Here is a 16,026-nt window from a genome sequence, read left to right as displayed (position 1 = left end):
CCCTAATGACTGTTTTTCTACACACATCTATTAGGCAACAACATATGCCAGCATTTCTTCCTTAAAAGTAAAATCTGGCAGATAACACACAGGGCATGAAATAATAAGATGTGATTAAAGCAGTAGCTGGAGCTAACCAAAGCCAGAAAACTCGTGGCTGAAAGGTCAAACCTTTTTTTAAATTGCCTTTTCAGTGGCCTGTTTGTTTGCAGGTGCTGGGACTTGGGAGGGAAAGTCTTGTAATGAAAGAACAACTGTCATAGAAAATTACACCGTCAGTTCGAGCCAAACAAACTTTCACTTGCATTGGAAGGTAGGTTCTTGTAGTGGGAAATGTCAGTCAGCCTTAGGGCAGGTATCACCTTCCAGTGTTATCTGCACTGCTGTGAGAGATGAGCCAGGAATGGTGCTAAATGGGTGCTAAAATCAGCACTTCCCGGCCAGAGAACCGGGATGATTCTGTAATTAAGCATACTGAGGTGGGGATGCTGTGCCCTGCAACACATTTTCAGTGTGACTTCTATCAATTAGTTAGTTTAAGTTGCCAGCAGCTTGTTTTGGGTATCTGAGAGCTTCAGAGAAAGAGTGAGAGGGCGGGGCATTTACACCCACGGCTTTGTCTAACAGCAAAAGCTCAAACCCCTGCAATTAGAGGCTGAAACAATAATAGAGGTTTTGCATCCGTGGTCCAGGCTCCCTGTTTAAGAAACAACTCGGCACGTGTTCTGTGAGGCCAGCTTGGTTTGGATCCTTGTTTTTGCATCTTCCCTGGGTCTGACTGCTCCCTGAGACAAGTCGAGCACCACATGATAAACGTGTGAGTGCAGACAAGTCCCGTGGCTGGGTTCTGTCTCTGGGAGTGTTAATGCTGCTTGTCTGGTGCTCAAGAACAGACTGTTTGCCCGTGAATTACTGGGGGAAAAAATTATTCTGGGATGAGGAGACAGACTGAGGGCTGGGGGAGTCTTTCCAAAGGCAGCAGTGAATTAGGCTGAGAATGCAGTGGTGTGCTGGACAAGGGTCAGACTGATTCCTGTGCCACTTCCTCCTGTTCCCATTGCCGTGGGGTGCCTTTGCAGCGCCTCCTCCTGTTCCCATTGCCGTGGGGTGCCTTTGCAGCGCCTCCTCCTGTTCCCATTGCCATGGGGTGCCTCTGCAGCACCAGTGCTTGGTGAGGGGAGATGGTGCCAGCTCCTAGGCTGCCACGAGGAGGAAGAAATGAAGCTGATAAAATGCAGACACTTGTCCAGTGTTTGAGGGCAGCAGGCACCCCGACAGCCCCGGTCCCAGATTGTCCTCAGAGCTACTCAGCCTGGGTGGGACAGTCACCTACATGCGCTGCTTGGCCAGCTTGGGTGCTGACAGGAGGTGTCCTCTTAACTTTGTTCCCAGCCTAAGTTTGCCACCCAGGCCCATTTGAGCCGCAGTGTTCCCCCTGAGGCAGCCACCCCTCATGGGTGGGAACTGATTTTTCCCAAAGCCAGGGCATGACGCCCTGTAGGCTCAGTATGCCTCACCTGAGTGCTGGCAAAGCACTATGGCTTGCTCTTTCTCATATCCAGGGTAGCAGAGTCTCTTTCAAGGTCTCTTTTTTCTGATTTTCCTGTTTGGATCACCTTCCCACCATCAGGGTTACTAGACAAATTTACACAGATGGAGTATCTTCCTGGTATTTTCATTTCCCAGGCTGCCTTTAAGCTTAAGCCTCTTAAGCTTTTTTATAAGCACACAGCATTCCACACAAAGAGCCTAAAAGTCTTAAAATCAGGGTATGCAAAAGGAAAAAGGATATTCTAAAGGGAAGAGATGCTAGCAAAATATCCTGCATTTTGTAGGTTTTGCTCTCTCTTTCCTAGGCTTTTTTTTGCAACTGCGTTTTGTTCTTTGTGCCAGTGGCGATTCAAAAAAAGGTGATGGAAAATTTCTTGGGCAATTCCTTTTGCTGTGTGAATACTGCTGTCATAAAATAGATCTCTCAACACTGTGTTTTCAGTCTGCAATTATGTGCAAGGGCATAATTGGATTTTTTTTTCAGTATGTACATTGTTCAGTAATAAAAACTTGACTCTGAAATCATTACAGTCTATTGCAGAAATCTATATGTTTTTATCCTGCAAAATGGAAATTTGCCTCTGAAATTTCCATGACACTATCAGCCACAGAACAGTATTGTTCTTACCAAACAGAACCGTTGCTGAGAATCAAAGTGCTATAAATATTTAAAGAAATTAATTACTAAATAAGCCAGAGTGGTGCCCCAGTCTTTAAATATTAAATGGAACATACACAGTTGACAAAAAGCAGGCAGAAACACTGAATGGGACAATTTAATGGCCTAAATGTAATTATTTGCAGTGCAAAGGCAACTACTAAAGTCATTTTTGCTTAATGACAAGCAGTACTCAAAATACGAGGGCATAAGTCCACATTTTGCTTGCTGAAAGAGATTTCTATCCTGTTTTGTATTCTGATACAGAAGCCCCAAAGTTCACCAAGGAGGTTAATTAACCAGTGTGAGTAAAAGAAGGACAGGGGGCATTGGGCAGGGGTTGTTTCATGAAGGGCTTTCTTTGGGGCAGCACCTGGGTGTGCAGCTCAGCTGTGCCCAGCCTGCAGGGTGGGATGCCCCAGCAATCTCCAGCTTCTCTTTGGTCATCAGCTGCCTGGGAACTCCAGTCCTGCAGTGATGCCAGGCCTCCAAAAGCCAGTCCAGAGAGATGTGTTGGCAGCTTTTGGGCACTGTTTGTTGTCCAGGACTCCTGGTCTGGTCAGGAGGGTGTTGGGGTGCTCTCACTTTCCCCCTTCTAGAGAAGGAGGTGCCTGGGGCTGTGGAGGTTGCTTCTGTTGTCAGCAAGGCAACTTGGTGACTAGCTGAGACTGGGAGAAGGTTTAGTCATAGCCAAATTTGTAAAGCCATGAGTAATCATGTCAGGGCTTCTTGTGCCCCTGCTCAAGATCCAAAAGCTGCATTTTAGCTTGATGATCAATTCATCTGGAGAAGTCAGTTTTGACTTGGAGTCCAGAAGATCATTTTCTGACAGACAATCAGGTGAGAAGTGGCAGCACAGAAAAAATGAAACCTTATGACTGAAAGTCCCAGTGGTGCCTGCATTATTAGGCAAATTCCAGCTTTGTCTTACAGGGGGAAATGTGCCTGTTGTGTCCCAGCAGTGTCATCTTTCCCATGGAGACATTTACCAGTGGAATTGCAGGAGCTAAGTTACATTTACTGCCTGGAGCAAGCAATGCCAGCGAGTCACTACTAGGGAAGGACCTAGGAAGTGGCACTTTATGCTGAATGCAGTATGGAAGAATTGGCCTTTGTGCCCTAGGCCCCTAAGTATGCTATTTATTTATTTATTATGTATTTTAAACTTATTTTTGTATTGCAGCATAATCTAGTTTTCTGCCATCTGAGCTAACAAACCGAGAAAAGGATCACTGGGGGGAAGAGAGGTATGTGTGAGCAGCATATGGGAAAATTCTATGGAAAACCTGGGATTTTGGAGAAATGGTTGTATTTATACTTGGTCTTCCCTCTCTTGCCTTTGTTTTGGGTTTGGTGGTTTCCTTTCTTCCGTTCTGTAGCCTGTGAATGTATCCAGAAGCCCTGAGGATTTATATCAGGTAGCACAGGGCTTTTTCCAAAGACCACAACAGAGTCTGTGTGTGTATTTTTCACATCACTTAACACTTTTGCCTTGTAGGCATATTTTAAACCTCTTTTCAGTTTGGCCATATAATATTTGTCCTCATTTCTGTGGAATGGATACATCACTGAAAAACAGGAGCTAGAAGGGTCCTGCATGGAAGAGAAGAGGGTTACAAGTGAACAAAATCTGCTTTTTTTTTAAAGAAGACTGAGAAAGACAATTCAAGAAGAGTTGGACTGAACTTTTAAGGTTCACAAGCAAAAATATCTGTAAATTCTTCAGATTTTTTTATGAAGAAAGTCTTTGACACTAAAGACTAGAAGTCAGTTTTTAGCAGCTGTTTCTGCACTGCCTAAGAGCATGTGGCATGAACAAAACCCCACAGTGTGAGGTGCTTTATAAATACAGAAAAGAAAAAAAGATATTTGCCCATGCTACAGAAATCACCCATCTGTACCACACAGGGTCTCTTCACAGCTCCTCTGTCTCTCAGCTGCAGCTCAGCTTGCTGGGCATTGATACCATGTGCTAAGGCCACAGGTGGTGACAGTCGTGTTTCACTTTTGTGGAAGAATGGCCCAAAAATGTATCAGCTGTGCAGCTCCATTATCCCTTAGGCTGCAGTGAGCGCTGTGTATGACAAGGTTTCTGAAAGTCAGTGAAACTGGATAGATGGTGGCCCTTAGGTGCAGTTGTCTTTCTCCAGACCCATCCTCTTAGCAGCTTCTGAATGAAAGAGATGGGTTTGTTCGTGAAATGGGCTGCAGGATTGTAATGCCATGAAGGCTAATTGGCGTCCACGAATGAAGATAATCCCCACTAGCACCTCTAATTAGCAGAGCAATCCTCATATTCCTCAGGCAGTCTCCTCTCAATTTAGAAGAAGCTCAAGCACAGAAATTTGCTTGTCATCCTTTGAAGTTCCAGCTTCCAGCATGAGCCAAATGTGTGATTTTTTAAAAGCGTTTGTATCTGAGAGAATCCCACAGGATAAATACTGTTTATTCATAGAGCAATAGATTGTCACAACATTGTGAGGCGGGTATGTCAGTGCAATCAGAGTACTGACACATCGGAGAAAGGAGGTTGGGGTGTGCCGCTCACAGCTGATCAAGTGAAATGTGCCTTTGCCTGCAGTAATCCTGATTTAGTGCAGTCACAGCTCTCTCCTGATCTGCAGAGAAACTCATTCCAGCTGATACCTAGCTGTGAAAGTCCATGTGAAGTGACATTGCTTTGAGAACAGAGGCTAACTTAATCAACTGTGGGCAAGATGTTCGGATGCTCTGGTTTTCCAGCGCTGGCAGAAAAGTCTGTGTGATCCTGTTTTGGAATCCTACCCCAAAGACAGAATTGGAAATATTCCAGCCAGTTCTGTCCCTACTCCTGTCACGGATCTCCTGCAACACTTGCAAATCCTTGTAACCTGGAATCTGATCAAATCTGAAGGTGTAAAGGTGCTCCCAGGTAGACCTTGATGTAACTGATGGCAAAACATACATGCCTGCAGAAGCAGAGAACACATAAAAGGCAAATGTTTCACTAAAAATTCTTTCTCATGAGCAGCTGAGGAGGTTGAGGCCAGGCTGAGTGCTCACACAGACAGGGGGACCTTGGAGACAGGGAAATCCTTCAGTTTAGAATTGGGTTCTTGACTTCCCAAAGCCAAGGCTGGAGATCGGCAAAGAAGCATCTGCCTGTGGAGATGGGGCTGGGATAGGCAGTACAGGAGCAGCATGCGGGGGGGGGATCGGGAGGAGATGTTGCACATGATTTACCTTCCGTGGTGGCCGGGTGACTGGGTTCTGTTATTTTGCAGAAATTGTAAACTGAACGCAAGGTGAGCAAAGTGTCTGGCTTTGCCTCCTGGTGTCTCCTCCTGGCTGTCTCCTGAAACAGGCTTCAAACGGAGCTGGAATTCCTGCTTGCTTTATGCACCGACGAAACTGCTCGTGAGTTCGACTGGAGCGCTGTGCTTGTGTCCTGTTTTCTGTGTTTAAAGGCTGTATGGTTGTAGCAGCCTGGCATTGTTAATGGACAATAGAATGGTAACAGAGGGAACTGCCAACTTGATGTATAGATCCATCATCCTCCAGGAACACTGGCAATTAGAGGGCCCTGTGCTTGGCTCTGAGGCCAAACAAAAAAGAAAACTGAAAACGCACATAAAATTGGAGATGATCCTCTGAGGGTTAATGAAAACCAAAAGGAGTTCGGGTCTTTGCCTGGCTCTGAAAGGAGCTGGGTGGAGCATTCATACTTCCTCTATGGAGACCTCGTTTTAACTTGTCATTTAAGCTTTTTATTCCACTAAGGACTAATTGGGACAGCGGGGGCTGTTAAAGGAAACGATGTAAAACTTGATCTCTGTAGGCTTCCTCTGGCTCCCCAGAGCATCATCACAGTAAATAAGAGGTTTGCCTGTGGAGATGGATGCTGAGAGCAGTGATTTCCCTGGTAGAACTCTTGGGGAATACTGCGTGTCATTCCCTCACCAGGTGACATAAGTACCGGGATCACTTCCCAGTCGTTCTCTGGGTCTGGGTTTGTTGTGGGGGGAGGCTGTGAGAGGACGGAGCAAGGAGAGGAGGGGAAGGGACAAAAACCTTGCAGGAAGAAAAGGCTACAGCAGCACCTGAAGAGGCTTTGATCGGAAAGGGATGTGGAAGCGCGGCGGCGGTGGTTTCTTGTGGAAGCTGTTTAAGAGGGATGGGTTACCGCACCTCCTCCCTGTAGGTAGAGGCTCGGCATCCTCTGACGGTGGGAAAGACCTAAGGATGATACCGCATCCTCTGAGCTGGAGAAAAAGGCAGGGAAGCCCCGTTTTCCCCCTTCTCTGAGGCACGGCGAGGCGGGGGGATGTACGGGGGTCTTGGAAGTATTAGGCGGGGGGCGGGAGGGACGGCTGCGGTAGTTGCCAAGGAAGGGAAGATGAGCTCGGCTTGCCCAGCCTGTGAGAAAGTTGCCCTGCTCTGGAGGGGAGGGGGCGGCCGGGGCCGAGCGGGTCCCGGGCCGCGGGTGGAGGACGAGGACGGGGGCGCGGGGGCGGCGGCGGCACCGCCCCCGGGGGCTCGCAGTGACGCAGCTCCCGGCGGGGCCCCCCGCCCGTCTCCTCCGCCCCCACTCCCCTTTTAAACCGCGCCGGAGCCGCCGAGCGAACGCAGCGCAGCCGAGCCGAGCCGAGCATGGGGCCGCGGGCGCTGCTCGCCCTCCTGGCGGCCGCCGCCCTGGCAGGTGAGCGGGGCGCGGGCACATCCCGCCGGGAAGGGCGGGGACCGGCCCGGGAACGGCCCCAGCGGGGAGCGGTGGAGGGATGGAGGGGCTCGCTCCGGGGAGCCGCAGCCCGGGGTGGCCCCTCGGGACGGGGCGGTGGGGCAGGGGCGCGGCGATGGCGCTGGGCGAGGGCTCCCCGGCCGCTCCGCCTGTATTTTTATCCCAGTACGGCATCTTTGCACAAAGACTTCTCGGTGCCGTTTCGTTACGAGGGTGCCGCTGGGGTTTTTGCCAGCCGGTGCTGGATGCTGGGAGGTGATGGCGAAGTAGCGGCTCTGTAGCTTTAATTAACAGGATTTTCTTTTTTTTTTTTTTTTTTTTTTTTGCACGCGGCAATAAATACTCAGACCCCACAGTGAAATGAACCTTAAGCACAACAGAAAGAGGTGATGGTTTGGCTCTGTAATGTTTTATGCATACTTACATCATTGCTTGAAAGAGTCGGTGTCATTCTGGGTTGAGTATTTTGGCTTTAGGTCTGTTAGAAGTCTCCACACTTCTGGGACTTGTACAGACACTGTGAGGAAGCCGACTGCCTTCAAGTGCCTTTATTGAAATCAAAGAGGGAGGGTGGAATATGGGGGGGAGAGACCCCAACACAGAGCAGCTCACCACATTTATACCATAGATTCTATAGGGATTTATTACCAAGTATTTTCTCCTGTTTATGCCATCAAACAGATCAGGTACTTTACATCCTTTGTGGCTGTCATGCTTTCAAATGTTGAATTGGTCAAACATTAACTTCAAGAGATTTCTAGTCCTCCTGCAAATCAATATGCCAAAATTTCAGTGATCCTGCCTAGGAGGACTCTATGACATTTTGATGAGGAATGACACTGCACTGAGTCATCTGCAGTGATGAAACAAAGCCATGTGGGGATTTCATCAGGGACCCACCCGAAGATCTGTTCTAATCTTGGAGATGCACACAAAAACCGTGTGAAATTGTCCTGAATTTATCATCATTTTTCATTATATTCATCAACTCTCAGCACTTCGGCAAAATTATAATAGTCTGATTGTAACTGCCTGGGCAGACTTGATTCAGGAGGGTAAGGCAGACCCAGGGCTTAGCTTTACTTTGTGGGGCTGTGGTTTGTTTCTTGCTGTGTGCTCAGGTGCAAGGTTTCCATACTGGCACGTGCTCTGACTTTGCTCTGGAACCCCGCAGTGGTCCCGTCTGCTGTGTTCCTGCAAGCCCATGGCTTGGTGCCCTGCTGCCTGACCCTGCTGTCCCTGTCAGGGTGATGGCTTCACCCCTCCTGAGCACATGTGGAGAGGGAGGCAGCCCTGTTGGCCAGCACCTTCAGGTAGCAGGTGGCCCCAAGGGAGCTCTTGCCGGCTGGCGTGGGCTGGCACTGCCAGCACCTGGGTAAAGTGGGGCATTGCTGGCTCCCCACTGCCTTCCTGGCTCAGCCCTGGCAGAGCAGCTGCCTCAGTGTGTTATTTCAGGCTCTGGCGTGGATTGGAGGCTCATTCTGCTTCTGCTGACAGGTTAATATGACATATGTCCAGTGCCATTTGGTTCTCCTGACATTGTTGTGATGCTCCCTCTTTGTGCACGTTGGCTTTCACTGTTAACCAAGGTCTTGTGAGCTTTTGAGTGACACAGCAAAGGCAGTGGGTACAACCTGACTTTGTCTTCCTGTGCCACTGACAGCACTCAGGGGGTGGCCTGAAGTAGCAAAAAAAGTCCAGGAGTTTGTCTGCTCTGTCTGGTGTCACTCACAGGAGAGGTGCTGTGGCTGTGTCACTAAAAGGACAAAATCAGACGTTTGCCCTGGTGCCTGTCAGGTTTTCTCAGGGGCTGGAAGAAGAGAGGAGCCCCGCCAAGAAGAGGCAGTGAAGGGGCTCCTACCTGTGTTTACGTGTGAGTGGTGACTGGGAGCAGCATCCCCAACACCTGTGGGACTGACAGAATGTCTTTTTATGGGTAACACTTTTTTTAGTGGAAGGGGCTTTGTCTCCTGCCCCCATTATGTGCATCCTTCTCCTCCATGCATGCAGCAGGGTGGGCTGCAGCAGTGTGATAATTATTTGCATACTGGGTTAGTAAAGGAACTCAGAGCCTGCCTCAGTCAGCACTGAACGCCAGAGATGGGGGAGAAGGTTGGCTCTGTGCAGCACCATCTCCCCTCACACACCACCTGGCACTGGGGGAATGCTGGGGGAGGGATGCAGTGCTATTTTAGGGGAATCCCTTCTGTGCTATCCTTGCGTGGGTTCCCTTCTCTGATGACACTTGTATATGCAGGGAAGGGATGGGGGCTGGAGAAGCACATCCCTACGTATGTGTTTGGGGGAGTCCACAGAAATATCAGGAGTTATTATTTATGATGTTCAGCTATTATACTCTGAGTCAGTGCTCCAGGGGATGTCTGCTTCCTCTGCCAGCACAGAGAATAAAGGTTGTGTTGCTTTAAATAGTGCAAGACTAAGTGCTCCTGTCTTCCTTGGGGCAGTGCTCATTCTCCTAACGTTGAAAGGTAAAACTGACCTCCTTTATCTCCATGATGTGCTGTGTGTTCACCTATTTCAGGAGGTCTCTCACTGACCCAGCCAGAGAGAGGTCATGGTTGTATTTAGGGCTCTCCTGACCCCTGTAAGGACTTCAGAGCTGCACCCCAAGCCGTGTGTTTGTGTGCTGTGATCCTGCACTGTGTGGGAGGCCTGCAAAGCCAGGATCCAACAGGCCCTGCTTCCACACACTCTTGTGTGGCTGGCAGAGGTGCTTAACCTCACTCCTGGAAAGCTCCAGGTGGATGGGAACTGACACAGTTTATTAATAACGCACAGCAGCCAAGCTCATTAGCCAGCTGGAGATACTGCAGCAGTGATGGCAAAATAAGGCAGCACGGAGGTTTTATTGGCAGTAGCTTCTTTCCAAAAGCAAATTCCTTGGCCCAGGTACAACAGAATTGGTGTAAGGAGGTGTGAGTTATCCCATGTGTCCTCAGGACAGAGAGAGAGGGATGGGTTGTACTGCTCCCTTCCACAGTAGTTTTCCACTGAGACTTGAGGGGGTTTTGCTTATTTCTTGGAATGATTATGGACCACTCAGTGAATGGAAATTTTCCTGTCCCTTCTGACTCTCTCCATCCTTCTAGCAGCTGCCTTCAAGTGAGACAGGATTTCTCCAGTAGGATTGGGACTGTAGCTGCTTTAAAGTCGTGAAGAATGGTCTGCTGTTGGCAGGGGGTGCACATAGAGCTTCTTCAAGAAGCCAAAAGATCCTCGGGGTGCAAACAGGCTTTGCTTGTTGGGTTTGATTTATTTTTTTTAGCATCAAACAGGTGCAACTATGTAAGGACCTGATTAGAAGTAAAGTTCCATTTTGGAATTTAAGCGTGGCTTGCTTTGGTGTTGCATTTTTTGTGGGTGGGATTACTCTTGGTGTGTATCATTTTAGTGCTACAAGGGTTGCTGTGCCTCAATTTTACATGGCTTTTCCATCCAGATAAGGAAAGATTTGATGTGGAATGTGCCTGGTTTAGTTGACCGGCCAACCCAAAACTCAAGCTGTCTCATCAGACCTATTTGTCTGAGGACTCCTGTCAGTGATGCTTGTATTAATGAGTCTCTAAGAATTGGTTTTTCTTCCAGGTGCCAGTGCAGTTCCAGTGGAAAAAGACCGTACTGAAGAAATGGTGAGTAGCTGCTTGTCAAACCAACCTCAGAAGGTATCAGTGATGTGATCTCCATGTTTTGTCTTTAAACTCTTTAAACTTGTGAAACTCTGCATTGTGCAGCTGCTTGAAAAGGGTTATGAAATATTACACAGTACATGTTATTGTACTGTAAACAGTGAGGTGACAGCTTTGGGGAAAGATGAAATACCTTCAGTTACCAACTGTGTAACAGACTTTGTAATGTAGTCCTTCCTCTCCTGCTTTGGAAAGAGATCTTACCCTGTGTGATTCAATAAAGGCCATCAGCTGCTCCCAGACCCTTTAACCTGACACCAGACCCCCTGCACTGGTTGGTACTGTGATCATTTAGATTAGTAAACACCTGGTAATAACCAGAAATAGTTAAAAGACAAATGGCTCTATAAATGTTTCATTGTCTCCTCCCAGTTATTCCCACAGAGAACCTGAGGCTCTTGTACCCCCAGCAAGCAGAGCACTTGTTCACACCAACAACTTCAGCACTTGCAAATCATTTTATACAGAGGAGCTACTTTGGTAGTGCTTAGAATTAGAGCACATTGTGTGACTTCCCTAAATCAATCCATTTTCTCTGCTTCCAGACAATCCAGTTCAATGTTCAGTGCTAAAAACGAGGCAGGACTTGGAGCACACACACGTGAAAAGGTGTGGGGTGTATCCCTTACAGAGGATACAGAGGTGGTTTAGTTTATTGGCAGTCCAAACTGCCTTTGCATCATCCTCATTTGGACAGATCCTGCAGGATAATCCTCATCCTTTAAATGTGTGTTGTGTTTGTTTATTTTATAGGGTGTGTTATCACTTGTTGTTTGACTCTCCTTTGTACTGAGTAGGGTATTTAATATTTTAAAAGGTACAAAAGGAGCCTCTGCAAACAGAAGGGGAGATAAAAAGACCTTATGTCTGTTCTCTTCCTGCTGGTATGGGAGTGAGGAGCAAAGCCCAAATGCACAGGATTACTCAAAACTCATCAATAGTAGCCTGAACTCCAATCTCAAACAGGCTTTTCTACCAGCTGGGTCAGAAGTAAAGTTTCCATTTTTGCCATGAGGGTTTTTTCTCCTCTTTTGTCTCTTCCAGGTAACCCGGTGCATAGTGGAGGTTCTGTCTAATGCTCTGTCTAAGCCAAATGCTCCTCCCATTAATCCTGAATGCAAAGAAATCCTGAAGAAAAGTAAGTACAACATTTTCTGAACTTAGGGAAGGAATTTGTTGCATGGTTTCTCTCTGTTGTTGGAGCTGGTGAACTGTTACTTCAGCCTGTAGTGCCTCCAAATTTCAGTGCCAGAATTCTGGTTTCCTTCTGTTCAGTCTGTCTCACTCAAAGAACAAACAGCCTGACTTGGGAATTGTCAGGGATTCTTGGCTGACACTTGTGGCTCTTTCCTTGAACCACCTGCAGAGTTTGAGAGGACTTGACAAACTCTTCAGGTAGCCTGAGAAGATGAAGCATAACTTTGCAAAGCATGAGATTTCTTTAATTTTTTTTTCAGTCAATTTAGAACTTTTAAAATTTGTTAAAAACCCCTTGAGTAGCTTGGAATAGATGGTTCTGTTTTTGTTGTGAACAAGCATCTGTGATGGGTAGGGCCTGACATTCAAAGAACTGAACACAACTCCAGATCCCATTGATTTTTAATGGGAATGAGAGCTAGCTTAATTCAATACTAAAAATGTCATCACAAAAAAGCCAAAGAAGGAAAATTATTCTGGAAATTCCAGGGGAACTTGTAAAATGCCTAATTAAGTGGAGTTAATTAGTTAGTTAATCCATTTCCAGGCAAGCATACAAAATAGTAGCAAATTACTGATTTTAAAAACAGAATTAAGAAATCAATTCTGTCCGAATTTCCTTGGTACTGTGAGAAGCCAGTTATCTCTTTGAAATAACACCTCAGTGGAGGGTTGGATCACTCCATGATGCTGCTTTTGTTACTGTAGGTGATAAAAATGACAGAGAGAGAAGCGAAAACAACCAACCCGAAGTGAGGCATCCCAAAGACCCAGCAGAGACTGAGAAACATCCTACTGGGAGCATGGAGAAAGAACAAAGGCAGGCAGAAGAGGAATCTAAAAAGTACATGGAAGGAGGTGATGAGGAGAAACTTGCTCATGAGGAAGGTAAAAGCAAGGAAGAGGAAGCTGGACACCAAATGCCTGCTCAGGATGAGATACTTCACACAGAAATGAAAAAGCACTATCAGGAAATTGGGCGAGAGGAGGAGAGGAATTACCACAGGGAAGAGGAAAGCAAAGAGGGCAAGTGTTGTGAAGATGCAGAGACTGCTGTTCTCAAGAAGAAGTCCCACTCGGACAGCTTGAGCGTGGAGGAGTTCCATGGTGGGAATGATCGGAGCCCCAGGGGCCGCTGGCACCTGGAGGAGGGAATGCAGAGCCCTTACAAACAAATTCGGGAAGGTGAAGAGGGAGAGGAAGAAAGGAGTGAGAAATACTTCCATGAGTCTCAGGAACGTGGTTTCTCCCACCAGCAGGAGCGTGAAGAATCTGAGGAGAGTGAAGAAAGAGAGGAGGAAAAGGAACCCTACAAATCCCAAGGTTCTCATGGGAAGCACAGAGCGGGTGACTCCTATGAAGAGAAGAGAGGCCATGAGGGTGAGAGGGGGGAGCCAGCTGGGGGATCACACTCAGGGGAGGCCAATCTCTGGGAACAGTGGAAGCACCGTCAGAAACATCAGGAAGAGTCTGAGGAGAAGGGTGGCTATCCTGGGCGGCGCGGGCCGGAGGAGCTGCAGGAGGAGAGGCCTGCAGAGCAGGGCAGTGAGGAGCACAGGGACAGCTGGCAGCAGAGCCAGGAGAGCAGGGAAGAGGAAAACAAGAGGCATCGCCACAGCGAGGAAAGCAGTGAGAAGTGGCGTGAGGAGAGGAGACACCAGGACGGATCACGCCATTCTGAGGGGAGGACGTTCCTTGCCGATGGCAATGAGGAGGAGCTGGACAGGTACCTCAGCAAGGAGAAGCAGCGTCGTGCCGGAGGGAGATCCCACTTACGGAACAAGGAAGAGTCACAGAAGGCTTACGCTCGAGAGCACAAGGGGCAGGCCAGGAGGCACTACGGCACTGAAGACAGCCTGGAGGAGGAGAAGGAGGTGGAGAAGAAGCATCACAGCAGTGACCAGCTGGAAAATGAAGAGGAGGAAAGATACGCAGAGAGGGAGGAGTACAGAGGCCATCTCCCTGCAGAGAAAGAGAAGAGAACTGCAGCATCCTACAGGCCTTTCTACCCACTGCTGTGGTGGAAAAGCCGGCACTTGGACAAAAGGGACAGTGCAGGGGAGCAGCTTCTGGAGGGCAGGGAGGAAGGCAGGCCCGCCCTGAGTGAGAAGAGCCTTTTCCCTGAGTACAATGACTATGAGTGGTGGTCAGAAAAGCAAATCCAGAGTGCTCTGAACCACAGGCGCACCGAGAAGAGGAATCCTGGCAAAACGAACAGATACGATGTGGAAAGGCAGTACAACAAGATGGATCAACTTGCACAACTTCTGAACTACAGGAAGAAGTCTGCTGAATTCCCAGAGCTGTACAGCTCTGGAGAAGACCTGAAGAAACGTCACATAGCTGGCAATGACAGGAGTCTAAGCCAGAGGCCCCTGATGGAAGAGGAGGTATGTGTACAGCAGTTTCTCTGAAAAGCTGGGGGAAGCACACTTCCAAATCTGTTCCCAAGGTAGCTGGGAAACTGCATGGAGAAACATAAACAAGATTAAGTCACATTTTGAGAGTAGATCTTCAGTGATTTAAAGATCTGCTTTCTTCAAGCAGCGCAACTTTTAAGTTTGGTGAACTACCCAAGGGCACAGTTTGTGGGATAAAGACAGCTCCTGTCTGCTGCAAGACAGGAAGGGAAAGATTTTATTCCTCTTCGGGCCCTGCCTCTCCCTCGAGGCTCTACAGACAGAGAAAACTAAGGTGCCATTGCAGCAGGAGCAGAGGGGGAGCTGACAAACACCCCTTGGTCTGTCGGGTTGTTTAAAATACAAAGCTGGAAAGTGAGTTGGGTGTTTAGAGTGAAATCAGCTGTCCATGGACTTCCCAGCTGGAATTGCAGGGCAGAACCTGCCTTGCACCTGTCAGTCCAATTCAGGTGTGTAATTCACGCATAGTGAATCCTCTTTTTTTGTTGGACTTCTTGTTCTGCTCTGGTATCCTGGAAAACTGAGCCTACACCCATCAGTTAGATCCCATCAGCCAGATCTTCCTTGAGTGTGGCACTGTATCTGTGCATCGCACAGAGCTGTGCTGGGAGCAGTGGAGGCTGGACACTGATTAATACAGATGTTAATTGGTGTTAACAAGTCGTCATAGTAAAGAATTGGCTGCATAAAGCTTCTGCTCCGTGTGGCTGTGGAGCTGTGTCCTTGCTGCACACTGTGCTTGCTGGGGAACCTCCCAGGGACAGCACCTGCAGCTGTGACATGGCCGGAGGCCACCGCTGGGTAATGGTGTAATTAGGCTGTAATTAGGGCCAGCTCTCAGAATTACATGCTTTCCCCAGCCTCAGTTCAGTCCAAAGCAGGGAATTGCACCAATCTCCCGCAGAATGAGCTGCGCTGCTGTTAACGCCCCCTCTGCTCAGGGACCGGGAAGTGGCCGGACAGAATCTGCCTTAGAAATGGCCCTTCCTCTCCTTTCCATGGAACAAAACATTTGCCAGTGTTAATGATGTGTAAAACACTCTATGTTTTCACAGGAAAAGGAGCTGGAAAACTTGGCCACCATGGATCTGGAGCTGCAGAAAATAGCAGAGAAGATTAACAGCCTCAGGAGAGGCTGAAGGTGTCCTTGCAATACCTGTGTTTTGTGGTAAATTCACTGCCACTGGATTGTTGTTTGTCCTAAACCCAGGAAATTCTATTCCCTGTCCACTCTCGTGTAGTGATTTACACAGCTGAAAGTGTCTTTAATTTGCTGTTATGCTCCCAAGACCTGAATGGCATGAATTTTAGTAATATAACCTTTCATGTGGGCAGGTATTTTTAATATGCTTTTGGAGATAATTGTGTTAGTGTTCTTCAGGAATATATTTGTCTGAGTTTGCAATAATAAAAACCATTGATCTTGGACCAAACCTTCTCCTTGTTCATGTGGCTGATGGGGTTGTCTCAGAGTGAGCTGGACCAGGTGGGTAGATTGTGCACAGAACAGTGGCACTCCACCAATATCCTTTAGAAGTTACAAGGAGCCCATCTGTGCATTTTGTTCACCAGTTTGCATGAGCGTGAGAGGGAAGAAGGCATTTGAAATCTCAGTAATGATTAATGTCTCGTTTCCTTACTGGTTTTCACTGCACTTTACAAGGATTATGGCACATTGGAAAACTGGGATTCAGTGTTGAGACCATGAGTGTCACTGCTGGTGAAATGCAGCCAGATTGGCTTTGAACCAAATTAACTCCCCCGGTGTTCCAACAT

General features: G+C 47.9%; 1 protein-coding gene across 3 annotated transcripts; it reads left to right on the top strand.

Annotated features, from left to right (window-relative positions):
* The first annotated feature begins 229 nt into the window (after positions 1 to 229).
* Positions 230 to 15,710, top strand: CHGB (chromogranin B). Of its 3 annotated transcripts, XM_069009135.1 has the most exons (7): positions 230 to 313; positions 3,393 to 3,456; positions 5,473 to 5,605; positions 10,533 to 10,576; positions 11,678 to 11,771; positions 12,539 to 14,220; positions 15,306 to 15,709. In XM_069009135.1, exons 4-7 carry the CDS (start codon positions 10,574 to 10,576, stop codon positions 15,387 to 15,389), a joined length of 1,863 nt encoding a protein of 620 aa, XP_068865236.1. In that variant the 5' UTR covers positions 230 to 313; positions 3,393 to 3,456; positions 5,473 to 5,605; positions 10,533 to 10,573; the 3' UTR covers positions 15,390 to 15,709. The 3 variants fall into 3 exon arrangements, with proteins under 3 accessions (XP_068865236.1, XP_068865235.1, XP_068865233.1); XM_069009134.1 differs by lacking the exon at positions 230 to 313 and having other exon boundaries at positions 3,393 to 5,074; XM_069009132.1 differs by lacking the exons at positions 230 to 313; positions 3,393 to 3,456; positions 5,473 to 5,605 and adding an exon at positions 6,766 to 6,887 and having other exon boundaries at positions 15,306 to 15,710.
* The last annotated feature ends 316 nt before the right edge of the window (positions 15,711 to 16,026 follow it).

The sequence above is a fragment of the Aphelocoma coerulescens genome, chromosome 3 (genome assembly GCF_041296385.1).
Source record: "Aphelocoma coerulescens isolate FSJ_1873_10779 chromosome 3, UR_Acoe_1.0, whole genome shotgun sequence".
NCBI classification, from domain to species: domain Eukaryota; kingdom Metazoa; phylum Chordata; class Aves; order Passeriformes; family Corvidae; genus Aphelocoma; species Aphelocoma coerulescens.
Note: the sequence above shows the minus strand (reverse complement) of the source record. Positions and strands in the feature narration are given on the sequence as shown.